Genomic DNA, 16009 nt, shown 5'->3' with positions numbered 1-16009 from the left:
GTTTCCTGCTTATGGGCTGGGAAAGCATCAAAAGATGGCTCAAGGGCCCAGCGTGGTAGCCTAGCGGCTAAAGTCCTTACCTTGCATACCCGGGGTTCCCACATGGGCGCTGGTTCATATCCTGGTTGCTCTGCTTCCCTTCTAGCTCCCTGCTTGTGGCCTAGGAAAGCAGTAGAGGACGACCCAAAGTCTTGAGACCCTGCATCCACAGGTGAGACCCGGAAGAGGCTCCTGGCTCCTGATTGGCTCAGCTTTGGCCGTTGTGGCTATTTGGAGAGTAAACCAGCAGATGGAAGATCTTTCTTTCTCTCTCTCCTTCACTCTGTAAAGCTGAGTTTGAAATAAAAATAAATAAATCTTTTGGGGGGAAAAAAGGAGATGGCTCAATGTATTGGGCCCTGTAACCCAAATGGGAGATCTGGAAGAAGCTCCTGGCATCAGATTGGAGCTCAGAGTGGGCCATAGCAGTGAATTATTTGGGAGATCTCTGTTGCTCCTTCTCTCCATAAATTTGCCTTTCAAATAAAAAAAAAAATCGTTGAAGAAGTGAGCTGGAAGCTGTCCTTATTCCTAAGCATGTTCTTCATTCCCTTTGTCTTTTTTTCTCCTGGTTTTGCCACGGTCTCTTACAGCTCTGCCTTGATTTCTTCCTCTTCTTTTTTCTTCTGTTTTCTATTAAAGGAGAGTAGTCAACAACTTTACAATGTGTGCTGAAAGCCAAGCTCTACCCAGGGCCTCCGGGGTCCTCAGAGCCCCTGAGCAACAGAGAGTCTACACCAGGAACGAGCTCCAAGCCAAATGGCACAAAGAACAAAATAATTAATTTAGGTTTGTAAATCGAGAACATTCCTTGTTGCCCGTTTGTTCATTCATGACTTCAGGATTCATTCGCTGAGGCCTCTTATCTGCTATGCCTGCTGGGCCCTGAGTTCACAGAACAGAGGCCTGGAAGAAACAGCACAGCGAGAAGCTAAAGTTCTGGGTGCTTAAAAACACAATTCAGAGGGCAGAGCTTACCAGCTTTCGAACGAACAGATTCCTGAAACTACGGTGTATCAAGTGCGGAAGGTCATGGAAAAAGACGATGAGAATTCCAGGGTACTTAAAAATGTCCATAGGAAATGTAAGGATAAGTTTATTTTGGTGCAAAAAATTTTTGCAGTTGTTCTTTTTTCAGAGCACGCGTCTCCCAGGAACCTTTAAGAGATATCTCACATGCAGCGATTTTGCTTTATTTTTCCTTCAACTTTTTTTTTTTAAACAGGGGGATGAGGTATTATAATACAGTGATGACAAGGTGGAGAAGCTTGACCACCAGATTATGGAATGCGGCATTATACTGGTGATGGGCAGCCATGGAAGAGGGCTAAGCAGGCGGAGGCCCAGGATAGAATTTTCTGGTGGGTACGGATAGGGACTAACTGACGTCTCCAAGTGCGACTCCTGCGGTGCCCGGGAGACTGAATCTAAGTCAGGCTGGGGAAAGCGGGATGCAGCTGGGGAAGCGGAAAGCGACGAGCGGATAGTCCCTCGTGAGGTAGGCCCCCTGGACAAGGACTTACGCAGTTCTAGCCACCGCACAGCTGCTGGGAACACTGCCTCCCCTTCCAGATCCTTCTGGGGCGGAGCTCAGGCCAGAGCACGTGACGCCTGGGGCACCACCTTTACTGAGGGCAGGCCTCCCGCTCACCCTCGGGTTCACAGAAACAGTGGACCGCATGCCTCAGTGTGCGAGGAGTCCATTCTCTTCTTGGTGTCTCTATTTGATCTTTAGGCCAAGTCTGGTGGGTGAAAATAAATAACGAAGGAGTCCTTTGCCCACACAAAAGATGGCGACGAGCTATGCTCCCTCAGGGTGGGGGCAGCGGGTTCCAAGCGCCGGGCCTCACTGGGCGAGGCGCAGACGGAAGGGGCGTCTCCAGAGCTAACTTTTCGACCTTCCTGGGAGGGGCATTGAGCCACGGAGGGGCGTGACCGCTTCTGAATGCTAGCAGAGGATTGGCTTTGCGGCGGGGGCGGGCGGGGCTTCTGCCTTAGCCCACCCCTCCCTTTTGGAACCGGAAGTGTCTCTCGGTCTTTCCAGCTGGTTGTCATTTCAGTCGGCTCGGTCCTGAGGAGAAGGACTCAGCCGCGGCTGCGGGACCCGGGCACCGGGAGGCGGTGGCGGCGGCGGCGGTGGCAGCGGCCACAGCGGAGGGGGAAGAGGAGGAAGAAGGAAAGAAAGAGAAGATCGAGACGGAGCCCGCAGCGACGACCGCGGGGACTGCGGGACTGGGGTAAAGCGGCGGCGGCGGCCCAGCAACCGTGAGGAGAAACAAAAGCCTTCTAAATTATAGTTAAAAAAAAAAAGAAAAGAAAATCCGGGAGAAAAAAAGAGAGAGTGAGCCAAGGGGGGGTGAGGCTTTTTCTCCTTTAGAGTCACTACAGTGGTGGGGTTTTACTTTTTTTTTTTCCTCTTTTTTTTTTTTCTAACCTCTACCCCCCACCCCACCGCCCCCAACACAGCCGGTGCGGAGAATCGAACTGAGAGAACTGAACAAACCGCCCCTGGGTCCCATGAGGGAAAAAAACCCCGGAGCCGCAGAGAGGGGAAGAGGCAGAGACCGCAGGACCTCGCAGCTCGCCCGCCCGGTCCCCGCACCCCCGGGCTGCCGGCTGGCCCTCGCCGACTCTCGCTAAGCCTTCCCCCGATCGCCAGCCTCCCCCTCCCCCCCGAGCGAGAAACACGGGTGTCTGCAACCCGTTTCATGGGGGAGAGGAGGCCGGGGGGCAGCCCAGGAACACCCCGAGATCCAGCCGCCCCAGGACCAGGAGCCGCCGACAGCTCCCAGCGACTGTCCGCCCGGGAGTCCCTGCTGACTTCCTCCCCCGCCCCAGAAAGCCCAATAGAATCTATCTTTATAAATATATAATATATAATGTTCTTAAATTATTCCTGATCTTTTTTTTTTTTTTTTACCAAGCTGCCAAGAAAAAGAACGTATTCTCTTCCCCCTTAGTCCTAATTTTTATGTGAGTGAATCTAAACTGTTGGGGAGGACCATATGTGATTATTAAATTATATATATACACATATATATATATTTTTACTCCGCGCAATGCTTATTCTTCTACACCCATAGATGCTTGAGAAGCTGTGTTTTTGTCATTCATGTACATTTTCCTTTGGAAACAGAAAGCGCCTATTTTACTAACCAAAGACTTGATTTTTTTTTTTTACCCTCTCCGTTTTGATTCCTTCCTAGAAATAAGCCCAATTGGATTCATGTCAGTGTTTGAAGAGATTTTTTTTTGAAGTTGTGTGTGTGTGTATTTTTTTTTTAACTTTTCAGAGACCAGAATTCCAAAATCCGAACTCCTTAGGGTGATAAGCTGCAATCTTTGAGCTAGCTATAAATAAGACATTTCAGACACATTTTGCATTGGGTGGAAGAAGGCGTGAGGCATCAGATTGTCTTTTGTGGTGGTGGTTGTGCCTGTTATTGCTGAGGAGATTCTGAACCTAAAAATAATAAATGGGGGATTACGGGTTTGGAGTGCTAGTGCAGAGCAGTACTGGGAATAAATCTGCCTTTCCAGTCAGGTTCCATCCGCACCTGCAGCCCCCACACCATCACCAAAATGCCGCCCCCAGCCCCGCTGCTTTTCTAAATAATAACACAGCTGCCAACGGCGGCAGTGCTGGCTCAGCTTGGCTCTTTCCTGCCCCAGCTAGCCACAACATTCAGGATGAGATCTTGGGGTCAGAAAAAGGCAAAAGTCAGCAGCAGGAACAGCCAGACCCGTTAGAGAAGCAGCAGCTCTCCCCGAGCCCAGGCCAGGAACCCGGGATCCTGCCCGAAGCCGAGAAGGCCAAAGCCGAAGAAAGCCAAGGGGACAGTTCTTCGGACAATGGCAACGGCAAGGAGAAGATCCGCATCGAGTCACCAGTGTTGACGGCGTTTGATTACCAAGAAGCCACGGGCCTGGGCACTTCCACCCAGCCCTTGACATCCAGTGCGTCTTCCCTCACCGGTTTCAGTAACTGGTCAGCAGCCATCGCGCCTTCTTCTTCTACAATCATCAACGAAGATGCAAGTTTTTTTCACCAGGGAGGGGTCCCCGCCGCTTCGGCTAATAACGGTGCTCTGTTGTTTCAGAATTTCCCCCATCATGTGAGCCCGGGCTTCGGAGGCAGCTTCTCCCCTCAGCTCGGGCCTCTGTCCCAGCACCACCCTCACCACCCTCACTTCCAGCACCATCACGGCCAGCATCAGCAGCAGAGGAGGTCTCCTGCCAGCCCCCATCCCCCACCCTTCACGCATAGAAATGCTGCTTTTAACCAGCTGCCTCACTTGGCGAATAATCTTAACAAACCCCCTTCTCCGTGGAGCAGCTACCAGAGCCCCTCTCCAAGCCCATCTTCCTCCTGGAGCCCCGGAGGCGGAGGCTACGGGGGCTGGGGAGGCTCCCAAGGCCGGGATCACCGCCGAGGGCTGAACGGTGGAATAACACCCCTGAACTCCATCTCACCTTTGAAGAAGAATTTTGCAAGCAATCACATTCAGCTGCAGAAGTATGCCCGGCCCAGCTCTGCCTTTGCTCCGAAATCCTGGATGGAAGACAGCTTGAACAGGGCTGACAACATTTTTCCTTTTCCGGTAAGATCGTATTCCACGGATAGATTCCGATGAATAGGAAGGCAGTGCGGTGTAATCACCTGTGTCACTGTGGGGTTTCAAGTGTCTGTGTTCACACCATGGCTTGCAGGTAGAGAAGGGATCCAGTGCCAGGCCTCATCCTGCCAGAAGAGGGGGATTCGGAGCCAAGTGGTCAGCTGTATCTTTGGCAATCTTGTAATTGTAGCCTTCTTCTCTCCATAGATAATTATGAATACCGGGTAGTTAGTAATGTCAGAATTATTAATCATAATGCTTCTCTTGCCCGACGAGAGAATCGGGGTCAGTGTTTTCCTACTTGTTTAGGTGAGATTAGATAACCTGTAGATGCAAATAATAAAACTGTCATGCTTGCTGCCTCCACGAAGTGACTGTAACAGAATTCCTTCCCATTGGCGTGCTCAAGCAGTGAGTCGTGGAAAAGCAGCTATTGATTGATCCCCGGTTTTCTCAGTGGTTACTCTTTAAACCTTGGTCCTCTGGGTCTTGTAGACTGAATGTTTTGAATTGGTCTACTCGATAGTTCTTCAACTTGTTTGCAAATTCTGGCATGCCTTGTGCCAGTGAGCACCGCCCGTGAGAGATCTTCTGAATGTTTTCTTCCTGCCTGTTTACTCAGAAGTGCTCTGAGACTGCTGCTCTCCGAGTTACCCTGTGTGTGATGCCCTTCACCCGTTTGTTTATTTTCCAGTGTTAACACTAGGAGTGAAAATAATTAAACCATTCCTAAAAATAGGTCTAAGCGAAGGGCACTTGTCATTTTTGCTACCACTACATTCTTTTTCTGGCAAGAGGTAATGAGCAGTTAGTTTAGTTGATAGAAACCCGACAAAGGGAATCCCTAGCCAAATGTCAGATACTGTACTGATTGTTTATGTGTTTAGAAAATTGATAGGGGGTGATAAGCCAACTTTGAGTCAATCCTCTCAACAGCCTGCAAGGTAAGTTCTATTATTATCTCCATTTCAGAGGTGAAAGAATTGAGTGTCAGGAGTAATAACTTCTCCAAGAGCATACGGCTGACTGAAGTTCAAAGTCTAGGTTAAAAAATGGTTAAAACTGTGTATACCTGTACATGTCCATGTACATGCTGTGCTTCGATGATTATCTTTGAGCTCTCTCTACAGAGCCCAAGATGGATTAGAAGATAGTTGCAGTGATCCCAAATAGGATGCTAGTGCCGACAAAACGCAGAATGATCCCTGTTAGTGATGTGCTTGTGGGGGAGGCTTGATGCTGGGAGAAAGGACATTCAAGAGTTGCTAAGAATTCAGATGAAATGTATCAAAATATTTGGTTCATTTAAAATTTTTTTTTAAAAAATGTTCTGTCTATTGAAAAGCACTTGCTTTTAGGGTCTTTACTCAAACTGAAGAACTTGCTATGTTTCACTGAGCAGGCAGAAGGTTGAATAACATATTGACAGACCTATGAAGTCTGTTTTGTAGAAAGTTGCTTTCTGATGGTCCTGTGAACAAAAATGTAAAGTGTGATATAAAGGTAGCTTTTATAAATTAATCATTTTAAAAACAAGATGGCATCCTGTACAGTGTAAGTAGATTAAGATGTGGCTCAACATTCCATATTTTATTAATAAATACTGAAGAATGAACTTACATGGCCTCGTGATCTCTTTCCCTGGCGTCAGCTCACTGACTTTGGAGAGAGATTTGCTATGGGAAACACGATAAGTTCAGAAAATGAGTAAAAAAAGGAGATATGCATGTCAGGTTTTTTTTTTCCCCCTGTTCTGCTCATAGAAAGGAATGTGTCCTTTTTTTTTTTTAAATCAGTTTCTCTGATGATTAAGCTGATTTATTAAGTAGGCTAAAATTGATACTAAAAGACATTGTTAGAAACCTGCTCTTCCCCTTAGCATTACATTGTGACGAGTTAAGGTACCAACAGTCTTTAATGTGACAGGCATGGAATGCAGAGTTGATATTTGCTGCTCATCCTCACCATTTTTAGGAGGAAGGTGGGCGAGAAGGGGAGAATTGGGGTGATTTGGAAGTCAGAAGAGAAAGTGTGATTGGAAAGAAAGTTCTATAGCTGAAACTCTGGAGTTGTTTTTTTAAAAAAAGCCCACACGTAGTAAGTGAAGTGGCTACTGTGGCGCTTACTTCATATAGACTTTTTGTCTGTTTTTTAAAGTAGTAGTTATGCTGATGCATGTGGGGAGGTATAAAGTACCCTTGTAAGATGGTGTAAGGTACTTGGTTACCTTTGATTTGAAAGGAACATTTATTTGGCAAGGAGCTCGGAAACCTTCACTTCAGTCCTGGCTCTGTCAGCTTTAGCCTTTGGGGAGGAGAGTTTGATTTCTTTCTAAAGTTTGAAATGACGCAGGTGATCCTTTAAGTTTCCTAAGGGTCTAAAGCACACTCCTTGAAATTTACTAAAACTGACATATCTGCAATCTACATTTTTCTTTCTAAACACTATTTAAATTTCTGACTTTAGCACTATTTGGGGAATACATTTTATAGACACTAGCTATTCAATTTCAATGACAGTTACAAAGATTTCCTATACCACAGCAAATTATAGGGTAAAACTTCCGTGGGATATCATACAATATTGTTACTCAATATAAAAGAAAATGGTCTGCTATATTAAAAGGAAATAATTTACCTGAAATGTAACTGATACTGGACAATGTTAATTTTAATTTGAACCAGAATGAATATTGAATTTGTTAATTACATGTTTGGGTACATATAGTGAATTAACATCAGTGATAACATTTTAGTTTATCTATTTTTATCTAATCTCAGCATTTCTTTTATCAGTGTTCATGGAATATGGGCAGAGATTCCAACTATATGAATAACCCCCCAAATCACTAATATCAGAGAGCATTTTGGGGGAACTTTATTCTATCAACATTTGCTTCTAAGATGTTTTTGTTTAGAGCTTCATTATGTAAATTCAGACACATGGCTCAAATCCTGTTTTTTTTTTTTAGAAACTAGAGTAATATCATTTCATGATGGTTAATATATTTACTGCATGTAAGGGTTTCACATGTGTCATGTCATTCAGGCAACAGTCCTGTGAGAGTATCTGGCAGTGAACCATTGTCCTACAGTGCTGCTTCACGTAGTCCGGTCAGGAGATAGGGGAGGGAGAATGCCCTGGAGAAGTGCGGTAGATGACGAGAGAAATCTTACAGTGGAACATGACAAGGAGAAGATGATTGCTTGTAAACAGAATTTCGAAGGCAGGAAATAATAGAATGCACCGATCAAGATTAAATGTTGTGCCTCGCTAATATTCAAACCAATGTTATTTTAGTTTTGAGTACATGGTGCACAGCCAGCAGTGGGTTAGATGATTTGATATGTTCTTTCATGTCCTGCATAGGATTTCTCAATCCTCTGCCTTTTGATTTGATTGTTCCGATTTCATACTCATTCCTACAGGCAGATTTACCCTTAAAGCCCCCCGTCCCATCCCCCCCCCCCAAATAAACTTACCTGTCCTACCAAACACAGCCTGGGATTTTGACTTCCAAATCAAATAATAAAAGGGTTGCCTAGCAATGACTGTTTTGAATATAGCAAGTGTTTGTAAGGATGTTTAGCTCTTCTGTCCTTACAGGAAAGGAAAGGGAAGAATTCCTGGTGGATGTGCTGACACCCTCTTATCTATAGCTCAATTATGTTCTCACTGCCATTGGTTCAGAACCAGGAAATAGGGAGAAAGAAGACAAAATCTATAGGTCATGAAAGTTATTCCAAGACTTGACTGGTAAAGAAATACTTTTCGATTTAGAGCCCATTGCCTTTACTTTAGCTACAAGCACTGCAGATTTGTTACACTGTTTAACCAGGGAAATAATTCTAGACACTTTCACAAATCAGTTATAGATAATTAAAATTGGACACTGCATCTTAACATTTGTAAACAGGAAGTTGCAACAGCACTTTGTTTCTAAAAGTTATGGTGAATTATTAACATTGTTTAACCTACAACCTCATTGCATTTTCTTGTTTTCTTAATACAGTCCCAAGAGACATCTTTGCACAGAAAACATTGACTTTGGGTTAGGAAGTGAGAAAATAATTGTTGTTTGAGAATGAGGGAGTTCTCACCTCTGGTTCACTCCCTAGTGCCTTACGGTGGCCAAGGCTGGGCTGCGGCTGCAGCTTACCGTGGTGAATACCCCCCAGTCCTACACGTGTGGCAGGCCCTGCATTGCTTGAGCCATCACTGCTGGTGCTCAGAGACTGTTTTGACAGGAAGCTGATGAAGAGTCAGACCCAGGAACTGAACCCAGGCTTTCTGGTATGGGACTTGGGCACCTTAAATGCCAGGCTCAATGCCCATTCCTAGCTATGGCAGAATTGAGATATCAGAAAAAGTTTGGAAAAGGCCTGTCAGATGTGTAGAAGACCTTTGAACTAGGTTTAATTGTTTTTCTGATGAAAAATTTTCCATTTCTGGGGTAGGATTTTTTGTTGTTGGATTTAGGGAAACCTTGGAATATGATTAACATGTTACTGCAACATCTTTCAGGAACAGCATGTTTATTGCAAGTATAAAGAATGTGGTCTTTGCCAGCTGCAAGTAGAAAGATACCTAGTTCATGACCTAGGGTTTTGAAAATAATCGTTGTTGGTGTTCACGAGAAAGAAGTGACCGAGTAGTTGTACTGTTGAGGTCAGCAGGTGGTCAGCACAGTGATTACACTGCTGTTTGGGATGGATGCATCTGACTGATGCATTTCAAGCAGTGTATATGTATATTTTAATGCAAATTGATATTCTCATTAAGTTGCTCATTATCTTATTGAAACAATGCATTCTTTTTAAAAAAAATATTTATTTTCACTGAAAAGGCAGATTTGCAGAAAAATAAGTAGAGGCAGGGAGATCTTCCATCCACTGTTCACCCCTCAAATGGCTGCAACGGTTGGAACTCAGCTGATTCTAAACCAGGAGCCAGGAGCCTCTTCCGGGTCTCCCACGCGGGTGCAGGGTCCCAAGGCCTTGGGCCGTCCTCGACTGCTTTCCCAGGCCACAGGCAGGGAGCTGGATGGGAAGTGGCGCAGCAGGACGTGAACCAGCGCCCATATGGGATCTCAGTGCTTGCTTAACCAATTAGCCATTGCACCAGGCCCAGTGAGTTCTGTGTTTATGTTCAAAAAGTACTCCATGGAGAGAGAGATACGAGTGTAGATCTCACTAATCAGTTTCTAAAGACGAACCATGAATCTTTTGTGAGAAAGTTTTTCATCTGGACCTCAAAACGTAGAGGAACACATTTACTGAAAGTTTGCTGTTTCCGAGTGGGGTGACCTTGAATGTGGAAGACAGTATGCTGTCAGTTTAGTAAAACCAGGGTGGGCAGTGTGCTCTGACCTAAGCCACTGCTTGCAGTGCCCACACCCTGTATCGGAGTGCCTGGTTTGTGTCACAGCTACTCTGCACTTCAAATCCAGCTTCCTGCTACTTTGCCTGCATGGCAGCCGATTACGGCCAACCCAGAGGGAATCCTTGGCTTTGTGGTTCGGGTCTGCCGAAATCTCGGTTGTTGATGGCGTTTGGGTAGTGAACCAGACACTGGAAGATCTCTCCTTTCCTTTCTCATTGTTCTGTCTCTGTCTCTCCCTCTCTCATTCATTGTGCCTTTCAAATCAATAAATACATATATTTTAAAATTTACAAAAAATCCTAGCTAACAATGAAGTCTTGTGAATATGTGAGTATGAGGTATTTTGAATGTGTGGCTAATATTTGGTTATCTTAAATTTTTAACAGTTTAAACAGTGGCCGTCCAGTACTGAGTAAAATCATGAAATTAAAGTGATTGCAAATACAGATTGCGTTCCTATGAAAAATTTTAAGCAGTTCTCATTACTATCTAAGTGTATATGCTTAATTTACCAGTACTCTTAATAAGTTATGAGTGCAGTTCAGGACGGATAAAACTTTTAGCAGATATGTCAGTTTTCTTGAAGAGAAACGTTCTAATTATGCATGAACAGGCTTTTTCTATTTGTATCATTTACTATTTTGAAAGGATTTTTCTGCAGTGTTTATGGAGTTTCAGAGCGCGCGCTGATCGCTTTTGTATACATGAAGGGAGATGACCTTTTTTGTAAATTGTGGTATTTTGGTATTTGGACAGTTTCTGTTTGCTAAAGATTTGCTAGCTATATCCCAGTCATTTTTTAATAGCTCTTAACTTATAGTTAATTTCTTGTACCAGTCATATTTTAAAATATTGTGTGATATTTTTAAGTTATAATTGAGTTCTTTGCAGATCTTCATGATTTTATTCCATAAAACTGAGTTTTAGTACTATTTACCTGATTTTTTAAAAAACTAACTCCCCCCCCCCCTTTTTAAAAAAGATTTATTTTATTTTTATTTGAAATGCAGAGTTTATGTAAAGGAGCGATCTTCCATCTCCTGGTTCATTCACCAAGTGGTCTCAATAAGCAGAGCTGAACTAATCTGAGGCCAGGAGCTTCTTTTGGGTCTCCCAGTGTGGGTGCAGGGGCCTAAGGATTTGAGCCATCTTCGCTGCTTTACCAGGCCATAACCAGAGGGCTGGATCAAAAGCAGAGCCACTAGGACTCAAACTGGTACCCGTATGAAATGCCACTTCTACAGGTAGAAGCTTAGCCTATTATGCCACATGCCAGTGCTAAATTAAAGGTCTCTTTAAACAGTGCATTAGGTAGAAGTCTTGTACTGAGTTTTTTTTTTTTGGCTCAGGGTTTTGGCTTATTTGTATGTGCTGTGGAAATAGCACAGAACAACTGAATTGTTCAGAATTCATTACATAATTATATGAAATGTGACTTTTAGTCTGGTTTCCATTGCACCAGAGAGAGAAGGACAGAGAAGTTTACTAAAAGGGTCTAGCACTGCCTGAAATTGTGCATATGCTTGCGAATTTGCTCTTCACTATGATTTTTATTTAAGGAAGAATTATCTTCATTTTGCAGATGGAATCAAGGTGCGGTGATATTGTAATGTCACAGTCACCTGATTACTAAGTGGAGATTTGAACTCAGGTCTTGCAATAGATGTTCATTATTTTACTCTGCCACTGTTTAAAATGAACAGTGAAGAAGAAGGGAGACTGTTGTTCTAGGAACTAAATGAGCCTAAAATACTAGCTGGGTTTTTAATACAAAAAAGTGGTGACATGAAATGTTTGTTTCTTTCAGGATTTAAAATGTAGTTTGTTTAGTGAAGGTGAAATAAAATTTTGTCAAGCTTTCTGGGGAGATCTGCTCCTCAGCGTGGAAACCAAGTGGAACTGCTGGTTCAGTTAGTGTGATGCACTGAAGAGGTAACTCTGTTAAGAAACATAGCTTGTCTAAGATCTGTAATGTAAGGCTTTTTGCCACTATCAAAGAGGTCATGATGAAAAAAGTGCTGATTAAAGGGACAACTTGCTCAAAAATATGAGATACAGCTAGATGTTGTCCCTCCCGCTTTAATACTTACCTCTTCGACTTCAGGCTCCAACACTCATTGTCTGTGTTTAGACAATGAAATTTCTAGGCTATGACAAGCTCATTTACATGGACCACTTCTTTGAGTTTTTCCTGTAAAATCATATTCTGCTACTCACTATGTGACTTTGAGGCAGTTGGTTAATTTCTCATATAGCTTCCTTGCCTAAAATGGAGATGCTAAGAGTAGTGAACATGTGTAATGTTTTTGAAAACTAATATATGTAAATGATATGTAATTTTTATAACATACTCAGCACAGAGCCAGGAGGAACACATTAGCCTTTTTCTGTACTGGGGTGATTGATTTACAACATGCTACCCATATGCCACAATCTGTGAAAAGCATGCTGGGGGAAAGTCCTACTAGATCTTGTCTGTGTCATGGGAGATGTCTCAGGGGCAGAGAGAAGCAAGGGGAAAGGACCTTGCTGCCTTCCTGAGACTGTGAGGCTCATTTGTAAGTAGAATCTAAAAAATGGACTGTCCGCTCAATGGCTGATGATCTTAACTATTTTTGAATCCAAGAAGAATATTTACATTTTCGGCAAATCTTGGTTTAAAACTCCCCTAGTTACCTTTGATTAATTATGATCTCAGCTGGTATCTCAAACTTCTATTTATTTTGGTAGCTGACATATTGACATAGATGTTCCTTTCAACCAAACATGTTTTCCTTTCCTTTCCTTCACCAGGGAAAGTTGAAGCTAGAAAGAGGAACTTCCACAGCTTGACTGATAGAGGTCTGAAACGTGGTGGTCACAGCAATCTATGTTTTTACTAAAATAGAGTGGGGGTAGCTGAATTTTGCCTTTGATTTTTTTTGAAGATTTATTTATTTTTACTGGAAAGTCAGATTTTACAGAGTGAAGGAGAGACACAGAGAGATCTTCCATCCTCTGGTTCATTCCCCAAGTGGCCATGATGGCTGGAGCCTAGCTGATCAGGAGCCAGGAGCCAGGAGCTTCTTCTGGGTCTCCCTCACAGTACAGGGTCCCAAGGCTTTGGGCCATCCTCCTCTGCTTTCCCAGGCCTCAAGCAGGAAGCTGAATGGGAAGTGGAGTAGCTGGGACACGAACTGACATCCATATAGCATCCCAACACTTGCAAGGGGGAGGATTAACCAATTGAGCCATTGTGCTGGGCTCAATAAATAAAATATTAAGAACTAAGTAATTAGCATATCCTTTTTTTGAACTGTTTATTTTGAACATAAGTGCCTCATCAGGCATGTGACCCAACAGTTCTGACAGAGAAGGTAGAACGTTTACGCTGGGCTGCCTCACAGCTGTGTGACGAAGACTTAAGTTATCAATCACACCCTCTTGCGTGTGCTGAGGCTCACTTTCTGAGTGCAGTGGCTTAACTCATTGCTTCTCAAAGTATGTGAAGTGTGAATCCTTGGGTGCCGCCCAGACCCACTGACTGAGGAGCTCCAGGTGGACCTGGTGACTTGTATTTTAATAAGGCCTCTGGGAGTCTCTCATGTCCTCTCCAGTATGAGAAGTCCTGGCTTAGTTCATCCACCCACATTTTTAATGAGGAATTGCCATGAAGAATTACTTTGATTTATGGCATAATTACAATTTCATTCATCTTCCTGATAGCAGTCAACAAACAGGCTCGCTTATTTCTTGTGGCTACTTCTGTGCAGCCACGGAATGTCTTGTCATCAGCTATTTGCTGATGCAGGTGTTACTGTTTCCCTGTGACAGGTAGGCTTTTCAGGTGTATTTCACTAGGATGAGTCCTACTCTTTGAAGTACTTGCTTTGTCAGAAGTCTAGTTTCATAGTGGTATTATATAGCTTTTAGAAATTGTCCTGTGAAGTAGAGATGATAAAAATGGAAACTACCAGTTACATGCTGCTCAGTATGTTAAATCTAATAAAGATTACAGAATGAAATGAGGTGTAAGCATTGTAAGTTTAGCTTTGCTGAGCCTAAAAGATAGTTGATATTCTTTGACTTCCGCTAAGTGTTGCAACATTCAACTATTCTCGAGTCAGCAGGTGTGGGTGCAAATTCAGCTGCCTCAACTTACCTGACATTAAGTTATTTAACCAATCTAAACATCAGTTTCTTTGTGAAATAAGTTAATACCTGAATATAACTGGTTGTATTTTTCAGAGGAATCAGTAAGATTATGTGTATTCCACATGAAGATTGTGAGCTGCTGGTATTGTGACTGCTATTATTGTCAGTCCTGTGCTTGCAAGTGGATAACCTAGATGTACAGTCGTGGTAGGGCTCTAATCCATGTGCCGCATCTACCTGCCATGGGAATGGGGAGGAAAGACTAGGCTGCTCTGAATGGTTTACGACATCTGTGATAGCGTCCTCTGCTGCCCCTTGGTTCATTCATTCATTAAGTAATAGGTTAGTAGGTACTATTTCCAAGGCACCAGTCAGGATATTTGTGTCCCCAGAGCCCTTAATGCAGGTTCTTTCCTACTCTCCCCTCCCCTCCCCTCCCCTCCCCTCCCCTCCCATCCCTTTTCCTCCCCTCCTTTCTCCTCCTCTCCCCTACTGTCCCCTCTCCTCTCCTTCTCTGGCACATTAGCAGGAAACTGTGTTGGAAGTAGATTAGCCATCCTGTGAACCAACACTTGATGTCACAGTGGCAGCAGATAAGTGATGAGCTTTGATTCATTATTCTTAACAGCAGAAGATCATTCAAGAAGAGCCTGGGAATAGATTTCTTGGAGATAGATCCTAGAAAATAGGCCAGTGGTTAAATTTTGTTAGCAATCAAATAAATAAAGGTAAAGTTGCGGCTGGTGTTAGGGTAGAGCAGGTTAAGTCATTAACCTGCAAGGTTGTATCACCAGGTTTTGTGCTGGCTGCTGCACTTCTGATCCAGCTCCCAAATGTACCTGGGATGGTAACAGTATACGGCCCAGATCCTGGAGCCCCTGCCCACCACATGGGAGACCTGGATAACACTCCTGGCTTTGGTCTGGCCCAGGCCTAGTGGTTGCAGTCATTTAGGGAGTGAACCAGCAGATGGAAGATCTGTGTCTGTCCCTGTGCCACTCTGTAACTCTGCCTTTCCAATAAATCACTTTTTTTTAAAAGGCAAAGCTGAAGAATGAAATGTAAAAATAAGAGCACTCATTTTCTCAATTTGGCTCTTACGTTATTAATAGGAAAATTGGCGTTGTTTGTGTTCTTCTGTCTTAGATTTTATTTTTCTGTCTGCCCCTTACCTATTTCCTGATGTCACAGATGCTGGGTTCCAGGATTTGAGTTTTTTTTTTTTAATTAGATATTAAAAATGGCGAGAGGGGCCTGGTGTGTTGGCCTAGCAGCTAAAGTCATTGCCTTGAACATGCCGGGATCCAACATGGGTGCCGGCTCTTATCCTGGCAGCCCCACTTCCCAGCTCCCTGCTTGTGGCCTGGGAAAGCAGTCGAGGATGGCTCAAACCCTTGCGACCCTGCACCCGCGTGGGAGACCGGGAAGAGCTCCTGGCTCCTGACTTTGGATCGGCACAGCTCCAGCCGTTGCGGTCACTTGAAAAGTGAATCGTCGGACAGACGATCTTTCTCTCTGTTTCTCCTCTCTATATATCTGACTTTGCAATAAAAATAAATAAAACTTTAAAAACATGGAAAGAGAAAAAAAAATCAGAGGGTAAATTCAGAGTGGTAAATTTCATACCCTTTCTAAGAATTTAATGTTTATTTGATAAGATATGTGGCTATTAAACATCATACAAATATAGCTTGTAACAAGGAGAACTTCTGTAATAAAGTTGTGGGGGCAAATATAATAAGACCATGGTTCCTGTTTCTAATTCAGCTTCCTGCTAACACATCTGGGAACACAGCAGTAAATGGCCCAAGTGCTTGGGTCCCTGCACCCACATGGGA

General features: G+C 43.7%; 1 protein-coding gene across 2 annotated transcripts in view; it reads left to right on the top strand.

The window, feature by feature from the left end:
- The first annotated feature begins 2080 nt into the window (after positions 1–2080).
- Positions 2081–16009, top strand: part of CPEB4 (cytoplasmic polyadenylation element binding protein 4) — a 56941-nt gene continuing 43012 nt past the window's right edge. The window contains exon 1 of one of the 2 annotated variants that reach the window (XM_012927678.2): positions 2081–4640. In XM_012927678.2, the coding sequence (XP_012783132.2) occupies positions 3516–4640 (1125 nt within the window). In that variant the 5' untranslated portion in view covers positions 2081–3515. The remainder of the gene's footprint in view (positions 4641–16009) is intronic. The other variant, XM_004587413.3, reaches the window with a different exon arrangement.

The sequence above is a fragment of the Ochotona princeps genome, chromosome 19, assembly GCF_030435755.1.
Source record: "Ochotona princeps isolate mOchPri1 chromosome 19, mOchPri1.hap1, whole genome shotgun sequence".
Classification (NCBI taxonomy): Eukaryota; Metazoa; Chordata; class Mammalia; order Lagomorpha; family Ochotonidae; genus Ochotona; species Ochotona princeps.
The sequence above is the reverse complement of the archived record's forward strand: the minus strand, read 5'-3'. Positions and strand labels throughout refer to the sequence as shown.